Source organism: Daucus carota, chromosome 1 (genome assembly GCF_001625215.2).
Source record: "Daucus carota subsp. sativus chromosome 1, DH1 v3.0, whole genome shotgun sequence".
In the NCBI taxonomy this organism is placed as follows: Eukaryota; Viridiplantae; Streptophyta; class Magnoliopsida; order Apiales; family Apiaceae; genus Daucus; species Daucus carota.
In genome coordinates this window covers 23,426,799-23,445,525 of record NC_030381.2, presented here as the reverse complement: position 1 = coordinate 23,445,525, position 18,727 = coordinate 23,426,799, and the positions used below count along the sequence as shown (strand labels likewise).

Genomic DNA, 18,727 nt, shown 5'->3' with positions numbered 1-18,727 from the left:
GAATTTCGTTATATCTAAATTTATTTTTTTGTGTTTCGGTTCAGTACGAATTCGGATCTTGATATTGAAAATGAATATCCAAACCCAACTTGTGAGATTTTTCCGAATTTCAGTTTGGTTTTGGTTTAGTTCGGATCTAATAACAGTAATTAATTAAAAATAAATAAATTCATATAATTACAAATACCAGGATTTTTTTTTTTGCCAAGATAACAGGATTTTTTAATGTTAAGAATATAAAAGTTGTAGCTAACTAAAGGTTGGTACAGAGATTGAGATTTTGACTTTCCTAAGTTAAGGATGCGACTCCCGTGTGAGTGTGCTTAACTAAAAGAAAATAGTACTCTATATATTGATGTAGTTCAATATTAGCGTCAAATATATTAAGTTTAATTATAAAAAATTATTCAATTTATCGGCTATAACCAATAGATCTAATTATTTGATGTATATAAGTCATGTATCATTTTTATAAAACTATATAAAATAATTCATGATATATATGTAATATATATGTAATATATATATATATATGTATTATATATATGTACATGTTATGGGATTTTTTTTTCTCATTTTGAGTTCAGATCGGATTTGGAACGAATTTCGATTTTCGGATCGGGTATCAGTTCGATATACTTAAGATCTAGATCCAAACTTTTTCGAGTTTGAAAAAAAAAAATCAAATCCAAATCCAAAATCCAAATGGATCGAGTATCCATCGGGTGAGACAAAATTGTCATCCCTATCTCTATATTCACACAAATGCTTGTTTTTTGAAAAAGAGATGTATACCTACATTTAAAACCAATCTTTCTCTATCATTTAGCTCTCAAACAGCTTGAGTTTACTAAAAGGTTCTCCATCTTAATTTGAGATTTTAAGATGTCGAGAGGAGGATTCACTTGATTTTGATTATAACATAACACTTAGTGCATTATGTAATATATATATAAGTGTTGTAACTATCAACGGAGAGCATGATGCCTTCGATATCCATTGATAGAAAACTTATCAACTGATAAGTATTTTGTAGCATGTCTAATTTAGTTCATCCATTAACGGATAAATTTGATAATGTTAGTGTGAAAATTCAATTAACCATCAACGGATATATGGAATAGGTTGGTCAATTATAAATATTATATGCCTTGTAATTCTTTATGTAAAGGATGGTCAATTGATGAAAACGCTTGCATAAATCAACGGATGTTACTAATAAGCTTCAACCAATGAGAGTGTAATATAATCAACGGATGAATAAGATCTCAAAAGATGAAGAATCTTTCAAAAAATAACTTTTTAACATCTGTTAAAAGTGACTGGACAAGCATTTTTACAGTTCACATGGATTGATCACACATTCTTGGACATGGAAGCCGATTTAGGAAACTAAAGAAGATGTAGAAATATTTTAATTTCATGCAAACAGGTTGGATCAAGGTAAACAACTCAATCAAATATTAAGACAGTCCTGAAGATTTGCATAAGACAAAAAATGAAAAAGCAAAATATTCTGAGTATAGAAAAATGTGTCATTTTGTAGTTTAGTTTGCTTTGTAAACTTGGAGTATATAACCAACAGTGTCGGCCCTGGACCGGTGCAACCAGTGCTCCAGCACTGGGCCCATTGGTCCAGGGGGCCCAAAATTGTTTTAGGTCCAGTGTATGTGCTACTATACTTCTACAGGCTGTTTTTTTTCCCCTGATACAACTCAACGCACTCAATGCACAGGCCACGTACACTTACACGTTACCTGCTCCTCTGCTCTATTATACGATCAGTCCAATTACAAAATTAACTTCAAGTTTCAAGTTCTAATTTAGTACGTCAATTCTTAGAATAACAAAGGTAATGGCTAATTTCAATCTTTTGATTTAGTTGTTTATATATAATATATGTGGATGACTTGACTTTAAAATCTTTATGTGTGACAGGATGGGAAAGTCGGATCGAAAGTGTTAAAGCAATAAGAACTCAAGCTCCAAATGAGCCTTAAATGAGTTTTCAAGTTTTGAATTTATATTGAGTTTGTTTATTTGGCATGATATTCTGCACAAAATTAATTTGGTGAGCAAGAATTTGCAATCTGAAGATATGTGTCTTGATGTTGCTATTGCAAATTTAAAAAGGATGGTTTCTTTCTTTGAGAAATATCGAGAGAATGGTTTTACATCAGCTATGAATAATGCTAAAGAGCTTTCTAATGAAATGGATGTTGAACCAATTTTTTTGATAAAGCGTAGGATTAGAAGAAATAAACAGTTTGATGACAATCCTGACACCAAACGGGAACAACAATCTGCCTTGGAAAATTATAGAACTGATTATTTTCTTGTACTAGTGGATATGGCACTTTCTCAACTGAAGATAAGATTCGAACAAATAGAATTTTTTGAGTCTGTGTTTGGTTTTTTGTTTGATGCAGCGCAGTTGATTTCTTTGGATGATGAAGGACTAAAAACTTGTTGTCTGAAACTTGAAAAGTCCTTAACTCATGGTGATGCTTGTGATATTGATGCGAAACGGTTGCTTTCAGAATTACAAATTTTACAGGAGATGCTTCCAAGTGTAGCATATGAATGTGAAATACCATGGAATTCTCTTAAAGTTTTAGAATTTGTGAAGAAGATGGACATGTTTCCAAATATTTTAGTTGCTTATAGGATTTTATTAACTATCCTATTACTATGGCATCTACCGAATGGAGCTTCTCAAAATTGAAGTTAATAAAGTCTTATTTACGGACAAGCATAACTAAAGATAGGTTGAATGGATTGGCAATTTTGAGTATTGAGAAAAATATACTCAAAAGTATTAACATGGAGCATGTAATCGATGATTTTGCTTCTAAAGATGAGGATTGATGTGTTGCAGGTTTTCAATTCAGGATTTTATTAGGATGAAAAAACATGATTTAAACATATGTAATTTTTGTTATTTATGATATATTCATTGTGACGACCCAGATTTTTAAAAATTATTTTATTATGTTTCTGAAAATAAGGAATAAAATTCAATATTTTATTCCAGTTTGATAATTCTCAAAAGTATATGTTTATATTATTTTTCCGGTTCATTAAGGTATCGAATTTTTTTTGTCTGTTTGTAATTGATTACCATGTTAAATATATGAATTAATTGTTCTACAATTCAACTTTATTATCTGGATGTGATTTATGCTTGTGTGTATATTTGTTGCTAACTACTCTGTTGTTTTATAAATATTTATGATTATCTTAAAAATGGATTATAGGAGCAAATTTCTAAAAAATACAAAAATGACTTGAAAAATCCTTTTAATTACTTGAAAATGATGATGAATATTTTTGGGAATTTTTAAAATATTAAAAATCTTATTTCTATAAGGACATGATTTTTAATTAGTTTCTGAATGCAACAAACTTCTAAGTTTTGTATGAATTTTGAAAATGCTCTATAAATTCCGAAAATTTTATTTGATTAGTTTTATAATATTTAGGATTTATAAAAATATTTCGGTAGTTGTCGGGAGAAATTTTACTACAAGTTAGAGCATCTCCAAGAGCCTAATTGTTGGCTCCTAAATATAATATAAAAAATGTAGCTCCTAGCAATTTAGGATAAAGTTAAGAGTGTGAACTCCAACAATACTCTCTACATCTCTTCTCTATTTCATATTTTATTCATATTGGGCTCCAATATAACAAAAATTCAAATTCAAATTTGTACGACTCAAATGATAATAATATTGTGTACTCAATAACTTGATTTAAATGTTAAAATTAATAATTCACAAACTAAAAGATAAATTACTTCAAGGTATTAATGAAATAAATTATTGTAAATATTTTATTTAAGTATTTTGTCGAAACTAAATTTTACTATTAAATACATCATTAAACTTGTGTATGAATTAGAAATATATTCTTTAAATATTTTGTCGAAACAAAATATTACTTTGGCAGACTACAGTGATGTATGCTGAAGTTCTACAACGGCTCTTCTCTTCAACGGTCAGCTATCAATTACCTATCATCTTCACATAACATTTTCATCAGTTCACCTAGCACTTTGTAATTTAACTTCTCTCATAATGGATCCTCAAGACATGATTGCATATTTGCTTGAAGAAGAAGAGCAGGAGGAGGAAGAAATGACTACTGTCGTGACCACATTCACAGAATCCAATCGCCGAAGAAACAATCTCAACATCATCCGTCACGGAGGCTCAGTATTCAATCACCGCGTCATTCATCGTAACAGAGAATTAGGTAATCAACTTATATCTCGTGATTACTTTTGTGAGAATTCCACGTATCCGGATTATATATTTCATAGATGATTTCGTATGCGAAAATCACTATTTGTTCGAATACAAGCTGCCATTGAGTCCCATGATCCCTATTTTGTACAAAGATGTAACGCGGCTGAAATCCTTGGACTCTCACCACTCCAAAAAATTACAGCTGCATTTAGAATTATTGCATACGGACTGCCAGCAGATGCAATTGACGACTATGTTCGAATTGGGGAAAGCACTGCAATTGAAAGTCTCAGAAAGTTTGTCAAAGCTGTTGTACAAATATTTGGGGAACAATATCTGAGAAGGCCAAACAATGATGATATTCAAAGACTAATGGATGTTGCTGAGAAGCGCGGATTTTCGGGAATGCTAGGCAGTATAGATTGTATGCATTGGAGGTGGAAGAACTGCCCAACAGCATGGCATGGAGCATTTTCAGGTCGTTATCACGAGCCCACGATTATCCTTGAAGCTATAGCTTCACATGATCTTTGGATATGGCACGCTTATTTTGGACTACCTGGATCACTAAATGATATTAACGTGTTAGATCGTTCAAATTTATGCAGAAGGTCGAGCACTTGAGGTTAACTATACCATCAATGGCCATGATTATACTATGGGATACTATCTTGCTGATGGAATATTCCCCCATATCCAACTTTTGTCAAGACAATATCAGCTCCTCAAGGGAACAAAAAAAAAAATTTTGCTCAAATGCAAGAGTCCGTAAGAAAAGACATTGAGCGTGCTTTCGGTGTACTTCAAAGTAGATTTGCTATAGTACATGGACCAGCGCGTTATTGGGACATTGACACCCTCAAACATATTATGTTGGCATGTATAATTATGCATAACATGATTGTCGAAGATGAAAGGGATCTTCAAAATTTAGATTATAATTATGAGGCATATGATGGAACTCCATCCATCTCAATTTCTCGTGAGCAAACAAGCACTCTCATGGAGTTCATGCAATTTCACCATCGAATTCGAGATAAAGGTGCTCACATTCAACTCCAAAATGACCTTGTAGAGCACTTGTGGGAGAAACATGGTGGACAGAAGTAATTTTAGATGTCTTGGTCTTCTGTTATCTATTATGAGTTTGCAGTGATCTGTTTAGTCTTCTGTTATGAATATACAAGTCTGTTATGAGTAAAAATTCTATTAGTTTGCAATGGATATTAGTTTAGTATATATAGCAGCTACTAGTGGTTGTGCATTTGTGTATGTGTAATATGGTTCCATTTACTTATTACAGCTATACACAATTAAGGACTTGTTTTGGCCTTTTCGCAAGTAGTTCAGCAGTGCATCTCCATTTTTGTAGGCTTTGCAGGGTGTGCACAACTAATAAAGTTTAGTGTGCACAATATTAGTACTACTAATTTTCAATCTTTTTGGCTACTATCATTTGCTGAGGTTCCTTTCGAGTTGCTATATATCTTTCGTAGTTGTCAAATTAGAGTGCTACTGTATATTGCAAATAAAAGATGGCATAGCTACTTAAGGCTTAGTTCTGGCTCTTCTTGTCTTTTTAGTTGTGACACTAGAAAATTGTAATATGGTGATGTAATAATATATCTAGTGTTACCAGTTTGTATATTGCCCTGCCCTTGTCGTTTTATATACCGAGTAATACTGGAGCAATTAGTTGCTATTAGTTGCTCTTATGTTATTCATGTTCAATGTTCTTATAGTGATCTGGAATGTATATTGATGTTGGAGTGCTTGTTCTGTAAAATATTGTGTTGACAAGAGTGATTATGCCTAATTGTGCCATAAAAATTAATTAAAAACAAATATTGTCCTGTTCTTTCTATAAGAATAAGATATACCCTGGAGAGGAGTTTAAATAGTCCACAATATCTTTCTGCAATTTGGTTCTTATCGGCCCAGATTCTTACTAGTATCTGTAGGGCTGAGCAAAACCGAACCGAAACCGAAAAACCGAACCGAACCGTGCAATTCCGGTTAGGTTCGGTTTTTATTTTTCTGAAAATTTCGGTTAATTCGGTTTTCGGTTATTAACCGAATTACAATTCGGTTCGGTTCGGTTATTAAAATTATGAATTCGGTTATAACCGAAATAACCGAAATATATTTATATATTATTTTTAAATTATATATATATATATATATATATATATTATAAAAATAGTTAATAGAAATACAGATAACAGATAGCAGACTTACACTACACGAACCCAACCCTAATTACACGCTCTCTAGTCTCTCGCCTCCCCTGGTCAGTAGCCACAAGCCGACTTCAAGAATCTGTATCTAATAGTCAAGAATCAAATCAAAGATTTAAAGGTACTAATCTAATTTGTATCTAATATTCTAACCCGTATCTAATCGACTACTCTAGTCTCTATATCTTTTGTTTTTCCTTGTTTTTCAGATGGTGGCCTACTGGCCTGTGACTTTGAGTATGAACAAAGCAGCAACAACAAGCCTCTGGAAGTCTGGAACACTTCTGGCTTCATTTAAATTCTGTTTTTCGATTAAGAACTAGTACCTTCCACTATCTTGTGATGTTGTAACTGACCAGAATATTTGGGATTTGTGTAAAACTAAATTCTTGATTATTTTGCTAATTGCTAGAAGGCTTGGGTGTATTAATTTTTAATCGCTCTTTTGATTTTTCATAATAATGTTTTTTTAAAATCAAAAAAAAAATCGGTTATTTCATAACCGTAACCGAATTAACCGAATTAATTCGGTTCGGTTTCGGTTCGGTTTAATAGCTAATTCGGTTCGGTTTAGTAAAAAAATTGCATTTCGGTTTTCGGTTATTTCGGTTCGGTTCGGTTTTAAACCGAACCGACCGAATGCTCAGCCCTAAGTATCTGGTAGATTGGTTCTTTATTTTTATCGTTGTGATATTCTCAATCTAGTGCCAGATATAATCTGAAATGTCGATCTGCCAATTTGCTGTCTGGATACTATTAATCAGCACTGGAAATGAGGTAAGGATGGAATTTTGGCATTCAGCAAACTTATGTTGTCAATATCAGGGAGAGAGTTTTATCTAATTAAAATATACACAGAAGTAGGATATAGTAAATCCAGCAAGACTGTTTATATCAGCTACATTAGAGAAGTAAATCTCCAGTCTAATTATGTTTACTGTAGTTGCATATCAGCAAAAGATATTTATGAATTGCACCCCAAAAACCTTCTTACAATTCTTAAATGACAGAAGCAACTTAATAGACAATAGAAGCATAAAATAAAGGCTCAAAAATTGTTCTGCAAAATTATTTGAATCAATCAAGCTTCTTCAGAACCACCACTGTCTATAGCATTCTCCAATCACTTAATCACTTGGCAAACTGATTGCGCTTTCTTTCAATAATTTCCTTTTTCCTCAAGTTAAAATACTCAGCTACGATTTCCCCCATAGAACTTGTATCCATAGCCATTATTCTAGCATCAGCATCATCTTGTTCAGCAGCTTCTCTTCTCTTCTCACATTCTTCTTTCTCTTTTGCTAATTGCAGCAACTCTGTGAGGTGCTCATTTCTTTGTTTTCTTGATTCCAATTGATCAGCTCTCATCTTTTCTAATATTGCTGCTCCACCATCATCAGCATACTCACTCTCCATTTTCTTCTTTTCTTTTGAATTTCTTTTGCAGCTTTCCTTCCAATAGGCCTATCAAAGTCTGAGTTATCCAGCAGTACACAATCCGGAGTAGATGGAGAATTAACTGTGGGATTTTATTTTTGAAAAACTTTTGTCTTCTTCGTACCAAAATCAACATTCCATTTAGGCAAATATCTCAACAGCTTCCAACAATGCTCAAGAGAAAAATTATGTTTACAAACATCTTTATACATATCTTTTGCACCTTGTATCTGTTTAAGAAATCACAATTATGTATGTCATTCATGTAAATATTCAATTAATTACAAATGATAAAAAATATTACCTTATCAATTTCAGTGAATCCACTTCTTCCGTCAAATTGGTTATAGAATCCTTAAAATTTATTGACCCCAAGATGAATCACGGACCAACGATGCATCAATGAACCCCAAGTACAATCTGATTCAAAGTCTTTGTGTTTCATATAGTAGTTGTGCACCCTTTGCCAGTAAGTCCCAGTTGTTTGATCAGTCCCTGTGATGGGATCCATCGAAACATTTTGCCATGCTGAAATTAGTAGTTCATCTTCTTGTTTTGTGAAGTTTTTTGTTCTCTGCCTTTTCTCTTTCAACTTTTGTGAACAAAACAATTGAGGGGGAATCGACATCATTTCAACATTTCCTTCTTGACTTTGGGCCATATGAACATTTAAATCTGGTGTAGTAAAATCATCATATACCGGAGAGTCTTGACTTTGTGTAAAATGAGTTGAATTTGATGTTGAGAACTCATCATATACTCCACAATCTCCAGCAAGCATATTTGATAACGACGGTAACTTTCCACCATAATTCATCCCCAAATATATCTATAAGACCAAAGAATAAAAGAAAAGCTATAAAAATCACCTATAATCTCTTGAAATCTAAAAAGATCAATCTATAGTCAAATTTAAGTGCTATTTACATGTCCACATGAAGTTAATTACTATGTCAATAATCTAATTTAACATATGTTATAATTTATTTATTCCACAAATGATGGAGACCAAAGTTAAGAACAAACCTGAGATTGCTGATTCCGTGCTACAACAGTAGGTTGTGGGGGTGTTTGATGATTATCGGGTGAGTGTGTATAATCCATAGTTTATCACTGGTATGAAGCTTTCAGAAATTTTTAAAGCAAATCCATGTAGTAGATGATACATAGTCTGCTGTAGAGAGAAAAGTTACTATACATTTTCTATTCACTGATAGAAGTCGGAGGGAAACAAAACAAAAAGAGAGGGAAATGGATCAAAAGAGAGGGAAAGATGAGGTGAATTGGAGGGAATGCTAGGTCCAGATACGATTGTAGAAGGGGGGGTTGAATACAATCGATACCAAATTATCGCGGAAGTGAATCTGATTGAATGTAACTTGTTAATCAGATTATAATTAATTAATATAACAATGTTTGAAGTCATTATATAATTAATATGGTTCAGTTTTAATGTCCACTAAAGTTCGTAGAATAAATTCGACAGGGTATATTCTAGATTTAGTGATTAAAACAACCGGGTTATCAAAGCACAGAAAACTGTGGATATAACGATCAAGCAAGTTACGAACAACTTGAAAGCTTTACAAATGCTTTGAATTACAAAGTGATGAACACTTTCAAATGAAGAAACTAAGCCATATTTATAGGCAAAACTTTGTACATGAAAGACAATCACTAGACAAGACAATTACAAGCTAGGAAAGACAAATATAAAGAAGGTATGACAATCTAGGCTTGGGCAAGACAATACAAGGCAAGGTAAGACAATTTTGGATTGTCTACCATGCTTTAAACTCGTCAGAAGGACAATTCTAGGGAAGGTATGACAATTGCTATGGCAGAAAGACAAACAGAATTGTCTTACACAAGTTAGCACATTCGGCAAGACAATTAAATTGTCTTGGCAGCCCCTCTTGATTTCGGCAAGACAAATAAATTGTCTTGGCAGAGGTGTGAACTTCGACAAGACAATTCATTTGAATTGTCTTGCTGCTTCATTAATCCATTCGGCAAGACAATTTATTAGAATTGTCTTGCACACCTCTTCCATCCCTTGAAGCAAGTTCAGTAAGACAATCATGGATTGTCTTGCTGAGCTTGTTTTGGGGATTATAAATGGAATATAAAATCATATAAAAAATAGAAAATTATTCACTTAATTAAGTTAATCATATAAATTCATAAATTAAATTAATTCGAGAGTGAATTAATTTAATAAATAAATTACATAATTAATATAATTATTTGAGAAGTGAAATAATAGTCTATTAAATATTTAATCACCCATCTTCAGTAGAACTGCTTCCTGTCTTCTTTAAACTTTAATAACTTCTTCTTGATTTGTCGAACGAACGAACTACCACTTCTGCTTGACTTCAAATATTTAATTTGAATAACTGATACACAGATGTACTGTCTGGTTCATCTGTATCGAGTTAAATCAAATATTCTTCGTCAAATAAACAATAAGAATTTGGTTTGTTCGTCGAGTCTTCGTCTTGTACGTACTTCTTCATTAAATGGAATCTTCTGATGAAATAAAGTATAGAAACTTTATATCTTCTGAACTCCTGGACGTGCCACAAAAGATTATTTATGCACTGAGGCTTGAACATATTAATGAACTTCTTTCAGTGATATGCAGCAGCATCCTGGAATTTATCTAACATATAATTCCCATAAATCATTTGACGATCTTCGTACTGATTCCGATGACTTGCTATTTACTGAGCTTTCTCATCTGAGTTAAGTTGTACCTCTTTAAATACAAATAGGCTGAACATATGCCTTTCAGGGAAGGATTTTTTTATTGTGAAAAAATAAGTTAGGAGCCATGTGGTGGCTCTTAACTTTGAGGAGAGAGAAACAAGAGGCTCTTAAGATTTAAGAGCCACTTAAGAGTCTCTTGGAGCAACATTTTTCCTCTCTCTCCTCAAATCTCAAGTTAGGAGCCTAAATGAAGAGCCTCTTGGAGATGCTCTTATCTCCGTAAAAATAATTAAAGCAGGTATAAGATCAGTTATTAGCCAGCCTTATAAAATAGATGACAGTTGTGCCACGTGCGACATATCTCTTCTTTCTTCAAGGCACGTGCCCCGTATTTTCCTCCACCGCCTATGTATATACGCGGTACGGTACCTCTTCTTTTTCCTCTAAAACATCAGTGTCTCTCTAAACTCCCCCTCTCGAAATTCTCTCTCTTTGCTTCGTCTCTCCCACGCCTTGTGTCTTCTCCTTCTCTGTCAAGCTTTCCCGCCATTGATATGCTCCAGACGATGTCATTGCCGCCGGTTTTGATTCCGGCCCGAACTGTTATGGTCACCCCGTGAGTTTCTTCTTCTCCATGCTTCCTACTTCTTACCAGTCGGAAGTTACCAGTAGGTTTCTTTCCGGGTTCCTCTACAACTGAGTCTCCAACACCTGCATCAGTTGTGGCGTATCTATTCAGCGACACCAGCCCTATTCCATCCCTCGAGTTTGATTCAGTTCGGTATAAAGCTCTATTTAAATTCTTATAATAGATTTACATGTATTTTTGTGGGTATAATCTGATTATGTGAATTACATCTGTATTGTTATGTGCTAATCGAGGCTCACACTTAATTGGGTGATTAAGGACAAACTGAAGTTAAAAATTGTGTATATATGTGTATATGGGTTGTGCTATGTGCATAATAGAGGACTGAATTGATGGGGATTAGTATTGATTAATTATATAATTAAGGCAAATTGCTTGCTTATATACATGTTATGTATATGTGTTATAGGTAACTGGCCAAGGGCTGATTGTGTGCTTAATTGATATTTGAATTGGTTGTTAAAGGTTGGTTATAATTAGTACGCCAACTAGTAGTATAATCGGATGACTTGGGTACTTGAATTATGGGAATATATAATTGAGTATTCAAGTTTTCAGGTTTGAGAATTTGTGTAAATGTTTTCAGAATAGTGTTTTAAGAGTTTAAGTATTGGGCTAAAAATTTAGATTTACACATAATCGGTTGAATTCTAGGTTGTTGCTGATCTGTTTTGCAGTACAATTTTGGGCTCATAGAGTCGAATTATATGCTTAATGTTTGTGTGGTTATGTGCTCCTCAGAGAGTAGTTTATGTGCGCGAAAGAATCGAATCGATTCGATTAGCGAGCTAGGAGATATGACCGTTTTAGCATGGTGTCTTATTCAAAAACCCAATTAAACAATGAATAGTTTGAAAAAGAGATTATCTTATGTTAAAAAGATGATTGATTTCATTTTTATCTCTACAGCTTTAAATTCATATATTGATGCAAAACTGTTTATCATGGTATACTTTCACTCTTTTATACTGAACTGTTGATTTACAACATCATGTTTAATCCAGAGCTTACCTTTACTTCAAACATTCTAATTCACTTAAATATGTATATCTTGTGGCTTTCACTTATCATATTCTTGTTGAGCATCATTGCTCATTCTTGCTATTCCTTCTAACCCTTTTCAGCTAGGGATAAAGATGATTCACTTAAGACTGCGCGTAAGAGTAATGATAGGCAAGGATTGCAAGTGGATGAGTTTCAGGCAGATGGTCAGGTAGAGTATCTATTTTTTTTTGAAAAGCGAATAAGATGCATTGATCAGAAAGGTTGATTACATAAGCATATCTACTAAGATATGTAAAGACATCCTTCATCATTACTACCCAACAAAATATACCCTGGGAATAACAACTACCCAATCAGCATTTTATCCTTCAAAAATTCTCTCCTGCAACCACCTAGAAACCTGCATAGCCACCAAAAACACAATCTCCCATACATCCCCATGCAATAGACCCCATAAGCTAATAATACCCTATTACTACTAGACTACCTAGAACTAAACAATTGTTTGCATGCCCATTTTACTCTTGAATCTCGTCCACCTCCACCGGCTCACCATCAACATTCACCTGAGCGTCACCTCCCACTATCAGAGCAAGATCTGGTTCTTCTTCCAACACAGGTTGATCCATAATGTCCGCATCGTTCACTGCACCAGGGCCAACATCTTCTTCGTTCACTGCCATAAACTGGGGTTCTGCTGGGCCAAGCCCCATGTCTGCATGCCAGATTTCAAAGATCCTCCCGAACGGCTGATTTATGACCACCATCACCTGATAGTTTCTCGCACCGTGGTCAGCCAGGAATGCTGCTAGTTCATTAGCATTTCTATCACAGATGTCGACTTCCATCTCAAAGTTGTGATCTGCTCTGCGTTGGTTAAGTTGCTGCACAACATACTGATGATCTGGATGGACCCCCTCGACAGCAGAGTGCCTCCATTCCCAGTAAGATTGGAAGTGATCCGACTCCAAGATGTAATGCTCCCAGTTCTCCGCATAAGCTCGTTTACATCCTTCAAGCATGGCATAGTACTCGTTAACCCTCCTGTTCTGAATCCGTAGGGACCCAGAAAGCATGCGCAGAATACGACCCCGGCTGTTCCTTATGACCACTCCTATTCCGGTTACATTTCCGTTGGGCAGAGCCTCCACAAAAAAGCAGCCATGAACGTTTATCTTCACCATTCCTCTTCTGGGCAAACTCCACCTTGGAAGAGCTTCGACATTCTCCACTTGGGCCATGCTTGTTTTAGCACAGTGTCTTAACAGTTAATGACTAAAGGCTTAAGGGGTGAACAGTTTATTTATAAGCTGTAACTAGGTTAGTGCGAAGTTACTAGAACTAACTCTTCGAGTTCCACTACTCAAGGCTTGGGCTGGGAGAATGGGCCACTGCTATTTGTGATCCAACTACTTGTGAGATGTTTACTCTTGGCACCTTTTTTGGCTAAGAAATCAGCTTCGCTGTTTAGGTCACTAGGAATAAAAGCGCATCTGATTTTTAGTCCTTTAAAAATTTCTCGTAATTCCTGCTTTTCCTCTGTACAGTGCGCAGTTGTAACTTCCAACACCTTGTGCACTAGTTTTAAGCAATCCGAGTAGACTACCATATTACTTGCCTTATAGCCTGAATTTGAAAATGATTTAACCAGAAACTCCAATGCTTGACTCTCTGCTTCGAACGAGGTTGTAGCGCTAGAGGGTCCTGAGAATGAAAAGATTACATTTCCTTTTTTGTTGAAGATGTTCCCTCCTATTCCAGCGAATTTAAATTCGCCACGTGTTTTGCATGAGCCATCTGTGAATCCGATTAAATCTTCCTCGACCTGCATTATATTGCTTAGCTGAGCTCGCTCGGAACTTGTTAAGACTCCCATTGGATTGACACTCCACCATGCTGCTGCATTTTGAAGAATCAAGTTGTTTGCCAAGCACCACTCCTTGGCTAGTTGTTTGAAGTAGCTTATGACTGATTGCAATTTGACTTCCATATTACGGAAAACCACCTGATTTCTCACCAACCATATGCACCACAAAGCTGCACTCACACATACTTTCCAAGTGATTCGTGCTTTCCTAGTTGAGAACTGCTTAGACTGTTGCCAGATGCTCATTAGTGACATTTCATGCGGAGGAACTGGGTTGATTTGCCACCAACTGAACATCTGGGTCCAAACTGCTTTGGCCATTTTGCACTCTATCAATAAATGACTTGTTGTTTCCCCTTCTAACTCGCAAACAGGACAAGTCGCTGGGTCGTTGAATTTAATATTCCTGAATGCTAAGAAGTTTCTAGTAGGAAGGATTCCCAAATGAGCTTTCCAAAGAAAGATCTTTACTTTGTTGGGTACCTTTAATTTCCAAACGAATTCCCAACTGATTGGACTGTTGTTGCATGTCAAGAGGTCTGTGGCAGCCTTAACTGAGAAGCCTTTCTTAGTGTATGCCCAGATCATTTCATCTTTGTCTTTTGTTAGGGTTATTGTTCGGACAAGGTCGCCTATTTTTGAGGCTTCCTCCATTTCCCACGGTCTAAGTGGCCTTGACCAGAACTGACAGCTTGTACTAATGTCATTCCCCTTCCAGCGTTCAAACACTTCTGAGACTGAGGTCTCTTTCAGCGTAGACAGCTTATACAGCTTAGAATGTGCGTCTTTTAGCGATGATTTTCCAGACCAACGATCTTCCCAGAATAAGATTGTTTTGCCATTTTTCAGATTCCATGCAAAATTATCTTGAGATAATTTTTCTCTTAGACCGGGAAACTCTGATGCCTTCTTGATTGCTTTCATACTTTCCGACAATTTATTCAGGTGCTGAGTCGAAGTCATGCTCTCGTGAGCAGAGATACCATATTTCCCTCTCATCCAAACATTCCAGGATTTTTGTCTTTCACTGTTCCATCTAAAGTTCCACTTGCTTAGCATCGCCACATTCTTTACTCTGATGGGGATTAATCCCAGACCTCCTTGTTCCAGTGGTTTGCACACTTTACCCCACGAAGTTAAGTGTAGCTTCCTTTCCTTAAGAAATCGAGTGCCTACGTGCCCCCAAAGAAAGTCTCTCCTTATTTTTTCCATCCTCTTCAGAACTACAGCTGGAATGAAATGTAAGTTCATCCAATAAATTGGTAGGCTGTCTAGCACTGATTTGATAAGAGTGAGCCTTCCAGCTTGGTTAAGAGATTCGGCTTTCCATTTAGAAAGTTTACTTCTCATTTTCATTAGTACAGGCTCCCAGAAAATTTCTTTCCTAGCAGAACAACCTATAGGAAGGCCCAGGTATTTCATTGGCCAAGCACCTACTTTGCATCCCAATATTTCAGCACAATTCCTTAAGCTCTCGCCAGCTGAGCTAGAAGCGTATAGTTCACTCTTGCTGTAGTTGATCTTAAGGCCAGAGATGATTTGGAAGCACTGCAAAACTCTTTTGATCCCCCTTGCCGACTCCAACGTTCCATCTAAGAAAACAACCGTGTCGTCCGCGAATTGTAAATGTGTGATGTTTGCAGTTCCTTCTACAAGAGTGATACCCTTGAACAACCCTTCTGAAGCTGCTTTGGTAAGCATGGAGTTTAAAACTTCTCCGACTAGATTGTATAATAAAGGTGAGATAGGGTCTCCTTGTCTGAGACCCCTTGCTGGGGTGAATTCCTTTGTTGGGGAACCATTGACTAAAATAGAAATTCTTGACGATTCCAACAGAGCTCTTATCCAGGAAACCCACTTGCTATCAAAATTCATTTCCAGCATTACACTGTACAAGAAGTCCCAATTTACAGAGTCAAAGGCCTTCTCAAAATCAAGCTTGAGAATGAGACCTTCACCCTTTCCCCTTTGAATTGTATGCGCCACCTCCTTAACTATAAGTATTCCTTCTGAAGCCTGACGACCCTTGATAAAGCCTGATTGCACATCACTTACTAGCTTATCCATGCATCGAGCTAATCTAGTGGCCAGTACTTTCATTAAAATCTTCATGCTGGAATTAATGAGGCTGATAGGACGGAAATCTTTGACTGTGGTTGGATTGGGATTTTTAGGAATCAGCGCTATGAAAGATGAGTTGAGCCCTCTCGGCAAGATAGCCTCTTTCCCAAACTCTGATATTAGGGATTCTATTCTTGGCTTGATGAACGGCCATAGAAATTTCAGACTTTTTACATTAAAGCCGTCGGGTCCAGGGGCCTTATCCTCAGCCAGGGCTCCCAAAGCACCTTCAATCTCCAAATCAATTCTTGAACACATTTGAGAGTGTTCTTGAACACACAAGTGCTGAAAAATTCGTAGTTGTGTATTTGTAAAATTATTACAGATTCTTCTTATATAATTATCTCGGATGAAAAAACAATCCACCCGAAATTTTGAATATCTTGTGTTTACTTGATTGTTTGAAATTTTTATTTTCTAAGCTATTTATTAGAAAATTAATAAAAATCTTGGATTATATTCAACCCCTATTGTACAATCCATTTTGTTAGATAGTTGCAAAACAACAATTGGTATCAAAGTAAGACCCCAATATACAGGGAAAAAGATTAGCAAATTACTAACAAGAAATGGGTAGAAAAGACACAGGAGTGAAGATTCCAATTCTTAATAAAGATAACTACTTTCATTGGAAAGTAAAGATGCATCAACACTTAATGTCCCTTGATGAAGGTTATGTAAACTGCATGAGAAGGGTCCCCATGTTCCTATGAAAGTTTGTACTCGTTGAAAGGGGTTGAATATAATCTACAAAATTTTCGAATTCTATTTGTATAAATAGATTGTATTCAAACACAGAGCAATTAAATCACAAAATAGGAATTTAAGAACAAGGTCTTTCAAATATTTCAGGTGGATTGTTTTGTCCACCTGTGAATTTTTATATTGAAAACTTCCCAAGTAAATCTATTTGGCTGCTTACAAAGAAACTGAAGACCAAAATTTTTAAAATCATACTTGCTAAACTATCATTCTTGCTCTTCTGTTCTTGGTGTGTTTGTTACAATGAAATGAAATATTACATTGTGAATATATACTCCTACATACTAGGTATGACTATGCTAGTCTGTAAGAGAATATACCTATTTTTTTCTCTCCAAATACAAATCTAGAATTCCTTGGACTTGACAGAAAATATGGCAGCTGAATTCTTGTTGCTTTACTTGAAATGGTAGGTTTTGAGATTTTCAATATTTGACTAAACCCTTTATAGTTTAGCTTCCAGAACTGATGCAACACCTTTCACATCAACCCATGTGACCTTTGTCATTCTATTTGATCTGTAGATGTCAACTGATAACTTGTGGAACCATCAACTGATAACTCAGAGAGCAGCCGTTGATGAGTTGAGATAGTAGTTGGTGATTCTTTTATTCTTCATCCGTTGATTCTGTGATTAACAATTGATTCTTCGCTTCACTTATACACATTACACTTGGAAAATGTTACTTATATAGCATTTTTTGGAATGTGTTATGCAAGTAATATACTTGCATAGTTTTTTTTTAAAGGAAAACATGGTACAAGCTATTACTAGGAAGGATGAGAAATAAAAGAAGAATTAAAAAAATACTAGCATAGCGTTGTTTTAGGGAGCGTTATATATAATCTTTGGAGAAATGTTATGCAACATATATATATTTTAAGTGATTTTGATTTATTTTTATTTTTTTAAAATTAAGACTTCCTCAATGTTTGTGAAAATGCTACTCTAAGGACTGTAGCCTAACTCCCAAGTAATTTTACTTATTTATTTCTTCTTAGTAGCTCAAAGAACGAGTCTTTGATTCATCCATTCACAACAAAGTTTACATCTAGCAAATTCATAGTAAAAATTCAATGGATATATTTCAACAACCTGACCTTATGAAGATAATATCTAAATATCATAGTAAATAAATTTATTTAATACAAATTTAAATTGTATAGTATTCATTTTGTAGATATTTTTTAAAATTATGTTAAATGTATTGATTAATCAATTAATATTTGTCAAAAAATGAATGAACCGAACCACTAAATTATTTACAAATTTACATATTTATTCGTTTTTACTACCATAAAGTTGAATTTTTAATTAGATGTATAAGTATTGGGAATGTGAAGCACACTAGTTAAAAAAATTTATACTATAACCTTCAAATTCTCTTTTCCCTATTTCTAATACTACAAAAATATGCATCTATAATGTATATCTTTAAATATACCTTAAAATATAATATTTATATATAATTATATAATTAATTTTATATAGTGTCTCGAAACTAAAAATGTACATAACAAAAAGATACATGAACACAGGTACACGAACCCGAGTCACTTTGGAGTTTTGCATTTTACATACGAAAAGAATATATGAAAGAGCATGTTTGGCAATAACAAAAGCCAGGTTATTAGGGTTTTAAGCTGTTATACACCTATTTGGCGACCAACGTTGGAGTGGACATAAAGT

The 18,727-nt window shown here is 34.8% G+C and overlaps 1 protein-coding gene and 1 pseudogene across 1 annotated transcript; one reads left to right on the top strand and one right to left on the bottom strand.

The window, feature by feature from the left end:
* The first annotated feature begins 4,076 nt into the window (after positions 1-4,076).
* Positions 4,077-5,357, top strand: LOC108219394 (uncharacterized; annotated as a pseudogene).
* Positions 5,358-13,650: 8,293 nt separating this feature from the next.
* LOC108219386 (uncharacterized) lies at positions 13,651-16,533 on the bottom strand. The gene has a single exon (XM_017392808.1). The coding sequence runs from the start codon at positions 16,531-16,533 to the stop codon at positions 13,651-13,653; it is 2,883 nt and encodes a 960-aa protein (XP_017248297.1).
* Between the last annotated feature and the right edge of the window lie 2,194 nt (positions 16,534-18,727).

Coding starts and splice junctions, on each gene's coding strand:
- LOC108219386 (XM_017392808.1), bottom strand. CDS start 16,533: ATGTGTTCAAGAATTGATTTGGAGATTGAAGGTGCTTTGGGAGCCCTG.